A 16,975-nucleotide genomic window follows, 5' to 3' on the forward strand; every position below is an offset into this window, starting at 1 on the left:
AATCATTTACAAAGGTCATAGGTGCTTACTATACAGGTAATTCACACAAAATATATTGTATGCTTTCCTTCAGAAACTCCTTAAAAATAATTTCAAAAGGTATTTAGACCTGAAAAAAATTTCTTGAAATAAATGTATTAAGCATAATTCTTAACATGTTATTTTAAAACTAAGACGGTATCTTTTTTACATATACAAGTTATGTTTCTTAAACCTTTTATTTTAACTACTAACTAAATTAACACACATATTTCTACCTTATGTTTTAAAATTGTAATAAAGTGTCTGGAATGTTTCATTAAAACATCAAATAAGAAAACTAAACCTTCCATCAGCTACAGTATATGGTCATGCAAACATTAACATTCTATCCTATTTCACATTCAAAGAATGGATGGGAAAATGAAAATCAATTTACGGTATCACATGCAGCAAATGTCTTATGATTCAATCTGTTTCTTCTTAAAATGCCTTCAGGATAGTTAATGCATCACACTATTGCATACTGAGAATAGAGGTTTTGCTCCTTTTTGTTAGTTAGGGTTACAGTATTTTTATTCAAAATTTTAAGTAATCTAATGAATAAATATAAAAATGAATCTGTGCTTAATAAAATTGTTTTCTTTATCCATGACCTCCTCTGAAGGCTAGTTTATGCACACTGTATCAATGATATCTTGAAGTTTTCCCATAGTGTTGGTTCTGCATAAAAAGCACAGTCTACCCTTTTTGCCAATTCAAATTTTTGTATTTATACACTAACCTGGACAGGATGTGTGCACATCACAGCTTGAGCACACACACTATATATATACACTCACCTAAAGGATTATTAGGAACACCTGTTCAATTTCTCATTAATGCAATTATCTAATCAACCAATCACATGGCAGTTGCTTCAATGCATTTAGGGGTGTGGTCCTGGTCAAGACAATCTCCTGAACTCCAAACTGAATGTCAGAATGGGAAAGAAAGGTGATTTAAGCAATTTTGAGCGTGTCATGTTTGTTGGTGCCAGACAGGCCGGTCTGAGTATTTCACAATCTGCTCAGTTACTGGGATTTTCACGCACAACCATTTCTATGGTTTACAAACAATGGTGTGAAAAGGGAAAAACATCCAGCATGCGGCAGTCCTGTGGGCGAAAATGCCTTGTTTATGCTAGAGGTCAGAGGAGAATGGGCCGACTGATTCAAGCTGATAGAAGAGCAACTTTGACTGAAATAACCACTCGTTACAACTGAGGTATGCAGCAAAGCATTTGTGAAGCCACAACACGCACAACCTTGAGCCGGATGGGCTACAACAGCAAAAGACCCCACCGGGTACCACTCATCTCCACTACAAATAGGGAAAAGAAGCTACAATTTGCACGAGCTCACCAAAATTGGACAGTTGAAGACTGGAAAAATGTTGCCTGGTCTGATGAGTCTCGATTTCTGTTGAGACATTCAAATGGTAGAGTCAGAATTTTGCGTAAACAGAAGGAGAACATGGATCCATCATGCCTTGTTACCATTGTGCAGGCTGGTGGTGGTGGTGTAATGGTGTGGGGGATGTTTTCTTGGCACACTTTAGGCCCCTTAGTGCCAATTGGGCATCGTTTAAATGCCACGGGCTACCTGAGCATTGTTTCTGACCATGTCCATCCCTTCATGGCCACCATGTACCCATCCTCTGATGGCTACTTCTAGCAGGTTAATGCACCATGTCACAAAGCTCGAATCATTTCAAATTGGTTTCTTGAACATGACAGTGAGTTCACTGTACTAAAATGGCCCCCACAGTCACCAGATCTCAACCCAATAGAGCATCTTTGGGATGTGGTGGAACAGGAGCTTCGTGCTCTGGATGTGCATCCCACAAATCTCCATCAACTGCAAGATGCTATCCTATCAATATGGGCCAACATTTCTAAAGAATGCTTTCAGCACCTTGTTGAATCAATGCCACGTAGAATTAAGGCAGTTCTGAAGGTGAAAGGGGGTCAAACACCGATAGTATGGTGTTCCTAATAATCCTTTAGGTGAGTGTATATATATATATATATATATATATATATATATATATACTGCTCAAAAGAATTAAAGGAACACTTTTTAATCAGAGTATAGCATAAAGTTAATGAAACTTATGGGATATTAATCTGGTCAGTTAAGTAGCAAAGGGGGGTGTTAATCAGTTTCAGCTGCTGTGGTGTTAATGAAATTAACAACAGATGCACTAGAGGGGCAACAATGAGATGACCCCCAAAACAGGAATGGTTTAACAGATGGAGGCCACTGACATTTTTCCCTCCTCATCTTTTCTGTTTCTTCACTAGTTTTGCATTTGGCTACAATCAGTGTCACTACTGGTAGCATGAGGCGATACCTGGACCCTACAGAGGTTGCACAGGTAGCCCAACTTCTCCAGGATGGCACATCAATACGTGTCATTGCCAGAAGGTTTGCTGTGTCTCCCTGCACAGTCTCAAGGGCATGGAGAAGATTCTAGGAGACAAGCAGTTACTCTAGGAGAGCTGGAGAGGGCCATAGAAGGTCCATAACCCATCAGCAGGACCAGTATCTGCTCCTTTGGGCAAGGAGGAACAGAATGAGCACTGCCAGAGCCCTACAAAATGACCTCCAGCAGGCCACTGGTGTGAATGTCTCTGACCAAACAACCAGAAAGACTTCATGAGGGTGAACCAAGGGCCCCGTGTCCTCTAATGGGCCCTGAGCTCACTGCCCAGCAGCATGCAGCTCGATTGGCATTCGCCATAGAATACCAGAATTGGCAGATGTACCACTGGTGCCCTGTGCTTTTTACAGATGAGAGCAGGTTCACCCTGAGCACGTGACAGAAGTGAAAGGGTCTGGAGAAGCCATGGAGAACATTATGCTGCCTGTAACATCATTCAGCATGAGCAGTTTGGTGGTGGGTTAATGATTGTCTGGGGAGGCATATCCATGGAGGGTCACACAGACCGCTACAGGCTTGACAAAGGCACCTTGGCTGCCATTAGGTATCAGGATGAAATCCTTGGACCCATTGTCAGACCCTATGCTGGTACAGTGGCTCCTGGTGCACGACAATTCCTGGCCTCATGTGGTGAGAGTATGCAGGCAGTTCCTGGAGGATGAAGGAATTGATACCATTGACTGGCCACCACACTTTCCTGACCTAAATCCAATAGAACACCTCTGGGACATTATGTTTTGGTCCATCCAATGCCACCAGGTTGCACCTCAGACTGTCCAGGAGCTCAGTGATGCCCTGGTCCAGATCTGGGAGGAGATCCCCCACAACACCATCTGTCATCTCATTAGAAGCATGCACCGATGTTGTCAGGCATGTATACAAGAACACAGGGGCCATACAAAGTGCTGCGTACAATTTTGAGTTGCTGCAATAAAATTTTGGCAAAATGGACTAGCCTGCCACATAATTTTTTCACTCTGATTTTTGGGGTGTCTTTGAATTCAGGGCTCTGTAGGTTGATCATTTTCATTTCCATCAAACGATGTGGCATCCTTTCGTTCCTAACACATTACCCAGTCTATATCAGTATAGATATCCAGGAGGATTTCTTTTTCCCATTGAGATCTGATGTGTTTTCAAAGTGTTCCTTTAATTTTTTTGAGCAGTTTATATATAAAATCTCAATATCAAAGACAACCCAGGACCTGGAGAACCCATGCAGAAACAGGGAGAACAATGCAAACTCCATTCAAAATATTGAAACTTAAATCTTTTTCTTATTGCAAGGCAACAGTGCTATTCACTGGGCCACCATACCATCTTTCCAATCTTTAAAATATATTAAACTTCTTGGCACCCAACATCCTATCTACATATATATTTGTAGTCTATAATGTCAGCTGTTTTCTAACCAGCTTATTCCTGAACAGGGATGTGGGGTGTGCTGGAGTCTCTCCCAGCTAGCACAGGGCAGGAAATATTCCCTGGACAGCACACCAGTCCATCACAGGGAAAGCAAGCACACACACACACACACAATACTCATCAGCAGGTCCTGTCTTAGTCACCCATCCAGCTTGACCTTCAAACCTCTCTACGAGCTAGACAAAATTTATCAGTAGTGAGGAACAACAACCAGCCTGGAAACGTGAATGTCCAACTCAAGAATAAACAAGCCTGGTAGATTGAATGGTTTCCTCTCATTTGATAGATTTCTTATGTCCTAAATCATGATTCCTTAGTACTATGTTTTAAAGTAACCTTAAAAGCAGCAAGCGAAGGATTCAGCATAAAAATAAGCCTACTGAATGTATGATAAAACAGAAAAACAAAATGGCCAGAGTCTATCCCAGCAGCACACACAAAGCAGAAAACCGCCATGGACAAGGCCACAGTCCATCACAGGGCCCAATCACATACACACTCGGCCAGTTGAGATTGGAATGCAAATTATTGTAACTGTGGGCAGAAGACTCCAATACCCAAAAGAAATCTTACTAAACACACGGGAAGTTTGGCATGTGCAAAATCCACACTGACAATGAGCAGACATGGGATTCAAATGTAAGACCCTAAACCCATACAGTGGAAAGCACTGCCTATTGTCCCACCAACAAAAATTGAGTTACAATAGTCATTTTTGCACGAGACAAATTCATATAATCCACCTTAATTTTGTAATATTCATAAACTGGAAAACGCAGACTTTTATAAAGTACACCTATGCAATGACTGTAAATTTTGCCTCACTTCTGCTAATCTAAAATTAGCATTTACAGAATCAATACCCACAAAGAGAATTAGTTTTTTTTTTCCTGGCTTTATGCACCAATAATTCTCATTCATCTGTGATGGACTGGTTCCGTCCAGGCCAGTTTCCTGCCTGGTGCCCAGTGCTGCTGTTTCAGACTACACTGAATTAGATTAAGTAGTTTGAGAAGGTATGTAATGCAACTATTGTTCATATACTGTGTGAAGAAATAAACACAGGAGCACAAAAAAAAAAATTCAAGAGTTGTGGGAAATCCCCCATTTAATATTGAACTTGAGAAATATTTAAAGACTGATACTGTGGTCAAAATTGCAGAAAACAGACATTTGACATTGAGAAAATGCTTTGTGAGCCTTATGTAATGATAGCAGGAAATGATACAAAGACAGAAAGCAGAAATGAGTTGGGAGGAAGTGAAATTGGTAGTGAGAGATGGAAATGACATCTTCATCGGTAGCCGGAAGTGAAGTCATCCATATGGGACCGGAAGTGAAATCAAACTGGGACTGGAAGGGAAGTCTTCAGAAGAGGAACCAGAAGTACATTTACTGTGTGGGTTTGAGGCAAGATTTGTTTACTAATCTGCCATTTTTCTGTTGAGAAAAACAGAAAAGGCATTAGTACTCTGTTCCAGTCCTCTACCCTTTGTTCTTTCATGCTTATTTGGGCCCTTTGGCTGCATCCTAATCGCACAGGTGTGATATAAGCTCCCGGACCCATTGGGTTGGGCAGACTGAACTGAGAGGTTGAAAACACAAGAAAGGGCATCGGTGTTAGCCGGGAGAGCAAACAGGCAATAAACAACATTGAATCTATAAGGCTGCAAGTCCAAGACCGGTGGAATCAACTACCTGTGAACGGCCATCCACTAAAGCGCAGCAAGATTCGTAACCAAGGTGAATTCTCAACCCAAGAGGTAGTACCGTAGCTGGGTCTGGCCCATTTAAAATCGCCAAGGCTTCCTGTTCCACCACCACATACCTGGTCTCCTGGGGCCTCATGTATAAATGGTGCGTACGCACAGAAACGTTGCGTAAGAACTTTTCCACGTTCAAATCGCGATGTATAAAACCTACACTTGGCGTAAATCCACGCACTTTTCCACAGTACCTCATACCTTGTCGTATGCAAGTTCTCCGCTCGGTTTTGCAGATTGCCGGCACCCAGCGTCAAAGCAGTGCTACTGTTCCTGTGTGGTTACACCTTATTTTCCTGACGCGGCTTTATAAATACACCAAAACTAACCGTTTATTAGTGTAATGCATCTGATTGTAATTAACTTATAATAATATAATGGTAGAGGGAACAGCCATAGTATTCCAAATACCATAACTGCTTTAGCGTTGTTACTCTCACTTCTTCTTCTTTCAGCTCCTCTTGTTAGGAGTTGCCACAGCGGATCATCTTTTTCAATATTTCTCTCACTGCACCACTCAGAGTATTTATATCACTGTACCCGAGTGTGAATCACAGCAGCAGCTGATCGGAAAGGGAATTATCGTTATACAGCTTCAAGGACACGCTGTCTCAGCCACTGCAAAATGTTTTAAAGCCTTTCCTGTACGGACCTCGCGGTTCAGAAACAGAAACGATAATCATTTATAAGGTGAAATTCAGCAAAATATGTTTATTAAATTATACAGATAAAACTTTAACTTCATTTAAATAATCTATATTCTTCACTGGAAGTGTCGTTAAGGATAGAATAATTAAACATGTACTACGAAGATATTTCAATGTTCTTTAAACGTTTTGAAGAATCGGCGCTAAGCTTACAGATGGCTTAACGTCGATTACAGAGCTGATTGTATGGCAATCGGTTACTTGGGGAAAGAAAAGCACTGACTGCAGTGACGGCTATGCCAATATATATTGAATATAAAACATAAAGAGAAAATAACAACACAGCGACAAATTTCGGCAAAAGTTAAATGCTTGTGTCATGAGCACGAGGCGGCTATGCAGTGTCCGCAACGGACATAGCCATCCACTGTGCATAAGCTACCTTACTGACGGGCGGGCGAAGGAGCCACCGATTCTTCATCTGCCCAGTGCCACCACAAGCCTAGAGCCGCCCCTGATTATACTGCTGCAATAAATTATTTCATCGAAGTGAAACATGTTTAATAACGTGCTTTAACTCCTATCATCATGAAAATGACATCACGTATACATCTCAGTATTTTAGTTATTCAGAGAGCTGTAATATCTCTGTGTCCAGTTGGAGGAAGAGAGCCGGTTTAAAAAGCAAGTAGTGATTCACACACATAGAGCACATAGAAGATCAAATACAAAACAAAGCATTTAACGTGCTACTTTAATTACAATGTGATTTGAGAAACTTGTTAATTAAACGATTTTAAGATGAAGTTTATGATGTTCTACTTTAATGACAAAATAAACTACGTGATTAAAGTGGAAATGTCGAGATTGAAGTGGACATTTCGTGCTTTTTCCCACCGTGTGCCTTTTTTTTCTCTGTACCCTAATAAGCTTTCATATGACACTCAGACAGTGGGCTTACAACTCGGCTTTTCACGGCGACTTTGATATGTGACTTCTTTTTTATTCCCGGCACTGTGCGATTTGTGAATGTGAGCTTTCAAGTTTCTCCAACACGCTATGTCACTTGATCAACTTCCTTTTGTTGATTATGCCACGGTTTATTTGAACAAATAGTATGTTTTTCATTTGCCTCCACTTGGTATTCGCGGAAATTCTTATATTTTCCCCCCGTGTATTTCCCATTGTCTTTTCACAGAAGGCTACGCTTAAGGGCGATTTATATTGATTTGCATATTCAAATAGGCATAATTCTGGGAGGATTTGTGGCGTTACATAATGCGCGTGCACGAGCATTAGTTTTCACACTGATCGGGATTTATGTAGCGGAAGAACGTGGAAGTTGGAGTATGCACAGATTCCTGCATCTGGATTTTTCTGTGCGTAAACAAATTTCGGCTTTTGTGCTTACGCCATGTTATAGTACAAGTTCTACGCGCGGCGTTATACATGAGGGCCCCTCTGGTCTAGCAGTTCCAGGCTTAGGGGTGTTCAGCACCATTGATACTCTGGCTGAACATGGCATCGAGACCTGTGTCCAAAGCATCAGTCTGGAGAATAAAAGGGAGAACAGAAATCAGGGTTTTTCAATACAGGTGCTGAAGTAAGGGCCTCTTTCAAGTCCCAAAATGCAAGTTCAGCTACTTCACCCCATACCATATTGAAAAGGTCAGTAAGATTTGTAAGATCAGTCAAGGACATAGCTTTTTCTGAAAAGCAAAAGTACAAATTGGCAGTATTAGCGTGCTAATTCAAGAATAGCTTGTATCTGCTGCTTTGTAATCGGACGGGGCCATTTTAAAATGCCATCAACCTTTGAACACTGCGGTCTAACAGTTCCACTATTCACTAAATAACCCAAATATTTGGCTTCGTTCAACCTGAACAAACACTTCAGATTGATACATAGTCTGGATTTAGCCAATTTGAGCCAAATGGTACAGACCTGCAGCAAATGTTCCTCCCAGGTGTCAGAAATAAATGACTATGTCAAGCAAGTAGGTGGCACTATATGAATTGAGGCTTTAGTACTCTACCAGACATCAGAAAGTCACTGGGGCCCCATGCAGTCCAAATGGGAGTACTTTATACTGTCAGTGTCCACTAGGGGTGCTGAATGCCTTTTTTTCCTTTTTCAGAGTCCATTAAGGGATTTTGCCAGTACCCCTTTGTCATGTCAAGAGTAGTTAAATATTGTGCATATCCTAGCCTCTCATGGAGCTCATCTACTTGGGGCATCGCTATGCATCAAATTTGGAGACTTGATTGAGACGTCAGAAGTCATTACAGAACCTCCAACTCCCATCAGGTTTAGGGATCAAGACGATAGGACTGGACCAAGGACTGTGGCGGTCATCAATCACATCCAGATCCAGCATCCGCCTGATCTCGAACTCCACTTCACCTCATTCTGCCCTGGAGAGGTGATAATAGCCTTCTGCAAGAAAAGGGAGCGGTGTTGACTGGATGGGAGATCTGTCTCCCTGTCCTTCCACAGTTTCAACAAGTTAACATGATAAACACGCTGACTTGGTTGACGATTTGGTTGTTTAACCAAATAATCAATGAGTCGTTTTCTCTCATAAGGGACTTGCCAATGAGCCAGCAATTTTAAATGGGACGTGGGTATGAGCACCATGTGTTCTTTTAAAATAGGCAAAATTTTCCAAAATCTCAAAATTGCGTGATGTATTCTAAAATATTGGTAGACAGAAGAGCCTCTCCTTTCCGTTCTTTTAGTATATCCAAAATACCCAGGGGTTGTCATCCATATAATAATTCAAAAGAAGAAAATCCCAATCAAGCCTTGTGGAACTTCCCTGCAAGCAAAAAGGATGAGAGGGAGTAATGGATCCCATTTACTTCCATCCTCGCTAACAACCTTGTGAAGCATCTATTTAAGGGTTTGTTTGAATCTTTCTACCAACGTGTCAGTTTGAGGGTGATGGAAGTTTTAAGATGCTTAATACGGTGTAACTTGGCAACCTTCCTGAACGTTTCCAATGTGAAAGGAATCATCTGGTCAGTTAGGGCCTCTTTTAGGATTCCTAGTCACTCAAAGACCCCTACTAATTCCTGTGCAATAATTTTTAGAATTAGCCATGTGCACAGGAACAACATATGGATATGGAGTAGCATAATCCACAATGACTAATATATTTCTGACCCATTGCTGGGTGTTCCAAGGGACAGGCAAGATCGATACCAATTCACTTAAAGGGGACATCAATCAGTGGGAGTAGAATGAAAGGAGCACGGTCCTTACAGGGAATCTGACGAAGTTGACATTCCAGACAGGAAGAGCAAAATCGGACCTCCTCATTTATTCTGGGCCAAAAAGAATCAGAGTTTGATCCTCTCCAAAAGTTTATTCGGTTCCCAAATGGGCATGCGATATTTCACAAATCTCCCGCTGGAAGGTTCACCGCTTTAAGAGCAGTGACCTCACCCTCGTGCTCTGCTACTCAATACAAGAGATTTTAGAACAAAGTGGGGCCCTTGTGGAATGGGATTCTGTACGGATTGTCCAGCAATTGAAATTACTGCATTTCTTGCAAATTTCAGGGAATCATCATTCCACAGTTTCTGTTTAAAAGTTGAGGGTGTGCGTTTAAATTGAAAATGAAGGGCATGCAAAGGATCATCATCCTCCTCCTCAAGGGGTGTGGTTTTGACCCCTTCAAACTCTCCAGACGCGGGTTCTGCTTCCATGGTGTAAGCTCCACTGGCCACCACATCACAATGGGTGGCAACATCATTTTGTTCTATCGGGATACACGGTGTGAGGGCAGCCAAGTTCAAAGAAACCCCGTCCACTATGAGTGGTTAGGTTATATGACTATTACTATTAGACCAGTCCCACCTCGTCCCAATATAACTGGGCCAGAAGGAACGGGCAATACCATGACTAAAAGTCTTTTGGTATTGCCCACCAAGGTTATAATACACATGGCAGATTTGTAATTGTCTCTCCATGAACACAAGTTAGTTTGTTGGTCTTTGTTTTAAGGAATTGTTGTTGTAGAACAAAACAGTGAGCAACAATAGAAATGTTATTCCTGGAATCAAACATAGCCACAATCTGATGTCCATTTACTAAAACCACTCCTGTATGAGGGACAGACAGAGCACAATACCTTTCCCCACGTGCCCAGGAACAATCCATTGGCTTGACCCCAAGAGGACAGGCAGGGATGATATGTCCCAGCTCCCCACACTTGTAACAGTGGGGAGGACTGGGCAGTTTTTCTTTAGGCTTAACCAGAGGCTCAGTACTGCGACAGGAGGGCTCAGGTTGAGCAATACGCCTCTGTGGGGCTAGGCGAGCAGTCTGTATCCGACCTCTCAGTCTTGGAGATCACCAAGTGTCGCTCGATTACCTCTATAAGGGCATCCATATTTCTATAGGATTGTCTACGGACCTGCTGAGCAAAATGGTCAGGCAGGGAATTAACCAAGGTCTCACAGGCAAACTGCTCTACGACCTGTCTGGCATTGACATCCAGTCGTAACCAGCACCTAGTTTTCCTCCAGAATTCAAAAGCCTGGGTCTTTATGGGCTTATCAGGGTCAAATTTCCACTGCCTCCATTCCCTCGTTGGCTGGTCCACGGTGATGCCATAGTACTTGGAAATCTCGCCTTTAAGAGTGTCATAATCGGCAGCCTCCTCCTCGGAGAGATTGCAGTAAGCCCGCTGCGCATCACCCTTCAGGTATGGTGCAAGTATGTATGTCCACTCTGTCTTTGGCCAAAGATTATGTGTAGTGGTACGCTCAAAAATTAGCATATATGACTCAATATCATCCTCCTCCGAAAGTGTCAGTAACGGAGCAGGGAGAGGTAGAGCAGCCTCCGGTTTTCCCACTTCTGCCACAGCGAGCCGAGCCTCCATCTTTGCAAGTTGGGTCCTCGTTTCTTCCAGGTGCATGTTCTGGAGGTCTCAGTATGGTCTCCTGCACTGTATTTGGGTTCTGTTCTTCAGACATTTCGAACAGCGAATCCTGCCAGCTATGCCTATCTGTGAAGAAATAAACACATTAACAAAAGGGGTCAAGAGTTGGGGAAATTCTCCGTATAGTATCGTCAAACTTGAGAAGTCTTATGACCGATACTGTGGTCAAAATTGCAGAAAACAGACATTTGACATTGAGAAAATTCTTTCTAGGTCTTTTGTAATGATGGCAGGAAATGATACAGAGACAGGAAAAGGATCAGAAGGAAGTGATGTTGGTAGTGAGGGACGGAAATTACATGTTCATTGGTAGCCGGAAGGGACGTCATCAAGGAAAGATGGAAGTGATGTCTTCAGAATAGGAACCGGAAGTGGAATTATTGCATTGCTTTGACTCAGGTTTTAAATAAAAAAAAAAAAAAGCGCACTAACACACACTTAATTTAAGTGCACTTGTGTTACAAGTGTGCTATTTTCAAGCACTAAGTGTGCTAATGTAATATCATTAGTGTAACTAGATATACTTAAATACAATTAAGTGTACTTGAATGTGCTATTTTGAGACACCATTAAGATGTGCTTAAATATACTTAATTACACATTTCTGTACTTTCATAAATGAACTTTGTTTCTGCTTGAAGTACAGTACATTTGAATCCACATTTTAGAGTCTTGTTAATACACTTAAATATTTCCTATACCTGTATATTTCAATCAAAATGAGGAGAATACATTGAAAACATTTGATAAATTTCAAATTCATTTACAACTCAAATATAGCATGCTTTTTGTATATTATATCCCAGAGGTACAGTAAAATACACAAGTGTATGAAAGTACACCAAAATTGAACTTCTATTTAAAGTATGCATAGCACAGTATTAAGTAATGCACTAATAACACATTTTTATACTTTAGGGGTATCCTTCGAGTACACTTAATATCAATTTAAGTATTAGTGCAAATTAGCATATTTAGATTATATACACTGAAGTACTCAATATTTAATTAGTACATTTGTATTATATTTTCTTTGCACTTATTAGCACATAAAAACTATTTGTTAGAAGAAATGTACGGATATTAAAAGTATATTTTTAGTACAAGTATATTTGTTTACCGGAGGAGGTAAGATTGGTTTACTAATGTTCCATTTTTCTGTGGAGAAAAGGCATTAGTATTCTGTTCCAGTCCTCTACCTTTTGTTCTTTCATGCTCATTTGGTCCCTTTAGCTGCCCCGTAAGCGCAAGAGTATGACAATAGCTATACTTCAATAGAAGAGTTAATTATGCACTAGGAAAAGTAGCATTTAGTTTAAATCAGTTGTAAGCAATGTTGGTCCTAGAGAGCCGGGGTGGCTGTAAGTTTGTTCCAGCTCAATGGTTTCTAGCAAAGTCAATTATTGCTCGAGTGACATTTTTCTGCTTCATATTACTTGTTACTTACCTGTTAAGATTGAATCCTTAAATGCCAATTATACATGTAAACTGCAGCATTCAGTTTGTAAATGTCTCCTTATTAGCAATAAGATGCAGTTGACAAAGGAACCAGCACTTCATCTAGCTTGTTTCCATTTACACCTGTGTAATCACCATGCACTACTTGGTTTAATTAAACATTTAGAAAGAAACTGAATAGGAAAAAAAAGGGAACGATTGAAAATTGCTAATCCGTTTTAGGATTCAAGTCATTTGTATGATATCCTTAGAAAGGAAAAGATATCTACAATAAAAGCATGACCAAAAACACACTAACAGGTCATAATACTAAATATGATTGGTAGGGACCATTTTCCAATTAAGCAACTGCGTTGGAACAAAACCTGCAGCCACTGTGGCCTTCCAAGACAGACGTTATTCCCCCCTGGTTTATTTAGGGGTCTACAGCAGAGGGTCAGTATATGAAGAAAAAAAAAAAAATGTATGTTTCTAAAATAAATAAAAATAATTCCAACAGATCTACTGAAAGTGAGAATTGTTCTTAGCCCTGAATCCTAAAGTATTCCCTCATTTTTGTGGACAGTGATGAGGGAGTACAGTCTGTGGCAGGGGTCTCCAACTCTAGTCCTGGAGCGCTACTATGGCCACAGGTTTTCATTCTAACCCTTTTGTTAATTAGTAGCTAGGTTTTTGCTAATTAACTTTTTCCTTTATTTTAATTAAGTGTTCTGAATTGGTTCATTTTTTTTTTCCTCCAAATGGGACCCAACCGTAAAAGAGATGTAGAGTGAGCCAACAGAAGACCATCCAAGTGTCATGAATCTGAGGGAGTTACAAAAGCACCAATTCAAAAAACACTTTGTAGGGTTGCCTCCTAGTGAGGAGAAAGCACCAAACAACCCAGACTAGAAACCCAAAAGGCCAAGAACAATCTTTATAAAATAAAAAAGGTTTATTTCTTCAAAGGCTCTACAATACACCAAGTCTCCATAGAGCACAAGAAATTGCCTGAAAAGGCAAGATAATACACAATGAACAAAGTTCCAATAAAGAATCCAGAATGCATGGTCAAAAACAGAGGTTTAAAAAAGTCAAAACATAGGCCAAAAACAAAATCCAAAGTCAAGAATCAAAATACAGGCTCAAAAATCCAGAGGCAATAACAAAGACACAGATACTCACAAAAACTCTCCACCCACTAGTGCATTCAATGAACTGCAAGGAACTATGGGAGGGCCACCCTTAAATAGGGTGGAGGGCCATTCCTGATGGTGATGGGCACCCACAAAACACATGGGTCATAACCAAGGCCCTTCTCCTTTCTCAGCATACACTTAGAAACATGTACATAATACGTGAAATAAACATCAATATAAATGAATGCCATAAAATAACACAAAACAAACAAGAAACTACTCTTTGAACCCCATTCAGAGGAGACATTATGGCTAAAGCATGACATTAAGTCGAGGCCCCAAACTCCAATTAATTTCACTTCAGCCAGTTTCTTAATTAGAAACCATTTCTTGCTGTTAATCAAACCTGTTATTTAATTCCAGGGCTTGTTGATGTTCTCTTTCTCATTCCAAAACTGCTGGCTTTCCTTTTTCTAAGAATATCATCAAAATGTTTTGTGGACCTGAGCAGATCAATATTACTGAGACCTTCACCTTTCTTTATTTTCAGATATCGAATGATGGACACATGTTGCTGGTCATGTGTTGGCTCGTTTTGCAGCTCATTATTGTTTGGCTGCTAATTAAGGATAAAATGAAACAATTAAGGGATCTGAGTTTTTAATAGTGAGTTAATTAAAATGAAGGGAAAATAGGTTAATTAGCAGCAAATACTGGTCATTTATTTAGAAAGGGTTAGAAGAAAAACCTGAACCCACAATAAAGCTCCTGGAGTTGATTTGGAGACCCCTAGTTTATGGTCTTCTGAACATATTACAAGTATTCAGACAACTGTAGACTAAACCAGGGGTGTTGAACTCCAGTCCTGGAGGGCTGCTGTGGCTGAAGGTTTTCAGTCTAACCATCTTCTTATTTAGTGACCAGTTTTTGATGCTAATTAACTTCTTTAGCCTTAGCTTTAATTAGCTTGACTCAGGCCCCTTAGTTGTTTTTTCCTTAATTAGCAGCCAGACAGTAATGAGACATAAAACAAGCAGGACATGACCAGCTCACCTGTACCCATCAAACAAAATCTGAAAATATACATGAAGGTCACAGTAAGGTTGATCCCTCAGGTTACCAAAACATTTTAGGAGTTCTTAGAAAAAAACAGAATATCAACAGTTTTGGAAACGTCTGCTGTGGCAGAAGGAGAGTAGCAACAAGCCATGGAATTGAATTACAGGTTTAATTAACAGCAAGAATCAGCTTTTTATTAAGGAACTGGTTGGAGTTTGAAGCCCCAGTTTAGCTGGTCATCTATCTGTTGGCTCGTTTCATGTCTCATTTCTGTTTGGCTGTCATTTAATGAAGAAAAAAATCAATTCATAAAACTTAATCCTTTAAAACAGGGAGATTAAAATAGAGGGAAAAGAAGTTAATTAGCAGTGAAAACTGGACACTGATTAGGAAAAGGGGTTGAAAGAAAACCTGCACTCACTGGGGCCCTCCAGGCCTGGAGTTTGCCACCCGTGGACTAAACCAAATACGGACACCACCTGGTAGACCAACAAAATTCTCAAGCATGTGTAGAAGAACGCTATCCATCATTAAAAGCTTGATTATTTCTAAAAGCATAATAATAATGGAGTGTCATGCACTGACAAAGGTTAAAATATCATTCACAAGACGAGTTAAAGCAGCTTCTATGCAGTGAGGAGCGTGAAAGCCAGACTGAAATGTTCAATAAAGAGTGTCATTTTTAATGAAAGATTCAAATTGAACGTTTAGAAGTTTCACTGAATCTTTACAATAGGAAGCTGGTGTGTGACTCTTAGTCTGGCTTTTTTAATTGATGTCTAACTGTGGCTAGTTTGAAGGAATCATGGACAATGCCATTTAATAACACTTTATCAATTAGTGCAACATTGGCTGTGCAACTATTGCAAGTAGGATTTGTAAAATTGGGTAGTAGGTATCATTGTGTCTGATCTGCCAAGAGAGAGGCTCTGATTCTCCATGACTGTGTATGGGAATGAGCACATTTGCAAAATGGATGGCAGACATGTCTATAAATAGATGAGGGATGAATTCAAAATGAGCAGGGGATTCATTAAATTAGTAACTTTTATGATTAGTAAATAAATTATTTCTTTAAGAATGCAGACGCACAGGGTAAATGTTCATATGTTCATTGCTCACTAAGATATTAGGATGGATGTCTTCACACATAGAATACAAGGAGCTGGGAGCAATTATTTGTGAGTTTGGATGAAATGTCATTTATGTTTCATCTCAGTTTTATACACAAGAATTGTCACAATGTGAAAATGTTTGGCTCTATTTGTTTGTAATAAGGATGACATTATTAACATTTCTTGAAGTAAAAGGCATGTTGTCTAACATAACATTGTTTTCTTTCTTTTCAGCCATTTAAGGGTGCAGCTGAGAGGAGAGTTGTTTTTTGTCGTGATATAATAATACAAGCTGTGCTACCTGGTCAAGCTGGGTTGAAATCTAAGCAATCAACAGAGACCTCGTGTTTTTTTTATTTCACGCATGGGCTGTCCATTTGATCTGGTATAGTAATAAGCACCTGATCCCTTTCTGCAATGGCTGCCTTTTCCTCCTCAGATACAGGAAACCATTTTTATCGCTTCCTCTCGACTTCACTTATCCAACTGACCATTCTTATAGTCAAAGTGTTTTACTGGAAAAATGCAACGCTGGTTGCTACTGCATTGACCTGACTTAGTAACTCTGGTCTAGTTGTGTTAGGATTTTGGTGTCCCGATATGAGTATTGATTTACCATTATTTTCATTCATTCATTACCTATTATGCAAAGTTATTATTCAATAGCATTTCAGCTATAAATCTCATTCATGTGGTCTAAGCAGGTGCAAGAAAGTTGCTGCCATGCTGTTGTTGTCAATATATAATGTTGGACAACAGAATAGGCCAAAAGACCAATTTCCTGAGATTTAGACTAGTTTTTTGGCATTTTAATTATCATTTTTGATTTTTTTGACCCTCCTTCTACATGTTTTGCCTATTTTAATTTTTTTCCCTAACCCTAGCAACCAGACAAACACACAGATGCACAGACACACACACAGACACTTGTCTGTTTATTAAAGTGGATTTGTTTAATTATTTATGGTGCGTCTG

The 16,975-nt window shown here is 40.1% G+C and overlaps 1 protein-coding gene across 3 annotated transcripts; it reads right to left on the bottom strand.

Annotated features, from left to right (window-relative positions):
• Positions 1-10,394: 10,394 nt before the first annotated feature.
• On the bottom strand, positions 10,395-14,397 carry LOC120526779. 3 transcript variants are annotated; one of them, XM_039749927.1, is made up of 2 exons: positions 14,361-14,397; positions 10,395-11,316 (listed from the first exon to the last, which is right to left on the bottom strand). In XM_039749927.1, exon 2 carries the CDS (start codon positions 11,224-11,226, stop codon positions 10,588-10,590), a length of 639 nt encoding a protein of 212 aa, XP_039605861.1. In that variant the 5' UTR covers positions 11,227-11,316; positions 14,361-14,397; the 3' UTR covers positions 10,395-10,587. The 3 variants fall into 3 exon arrangements, with proteins under 3 accessions (XP_039605861.1, XP_039605862.1, XP_039605860.1); XM_039749928.1 differs by lacking the exon at positions 14,361-14,397 and adding an exon at positions 14,233-14,312; XM_039749926.1 differs by lacking the exon at positions 14,361-14,397 and adding an exon at positions 13,873-13,897.
• Between the last annotated feature and the right edge of the window lie 2,578 nt (positions 14,398-16,975).

The sequence above is a fragment of the Polypterus senegalus genome, chromosome 3 (assembly GCF_016835505.1).
Source record: "Polypterus senegalus isolate Bchr_013 chromosome 3, ASM1683550v1, whole genome shotgun sequence".
In the NCBI taxonomy this organism is placed as follows: domain Eukaryota; kingdom Metazoa; phylum Chordata; class Cladistia; order Polypteriformes; family Polypteridae; genus Polypterus; species Polypterus senegalus.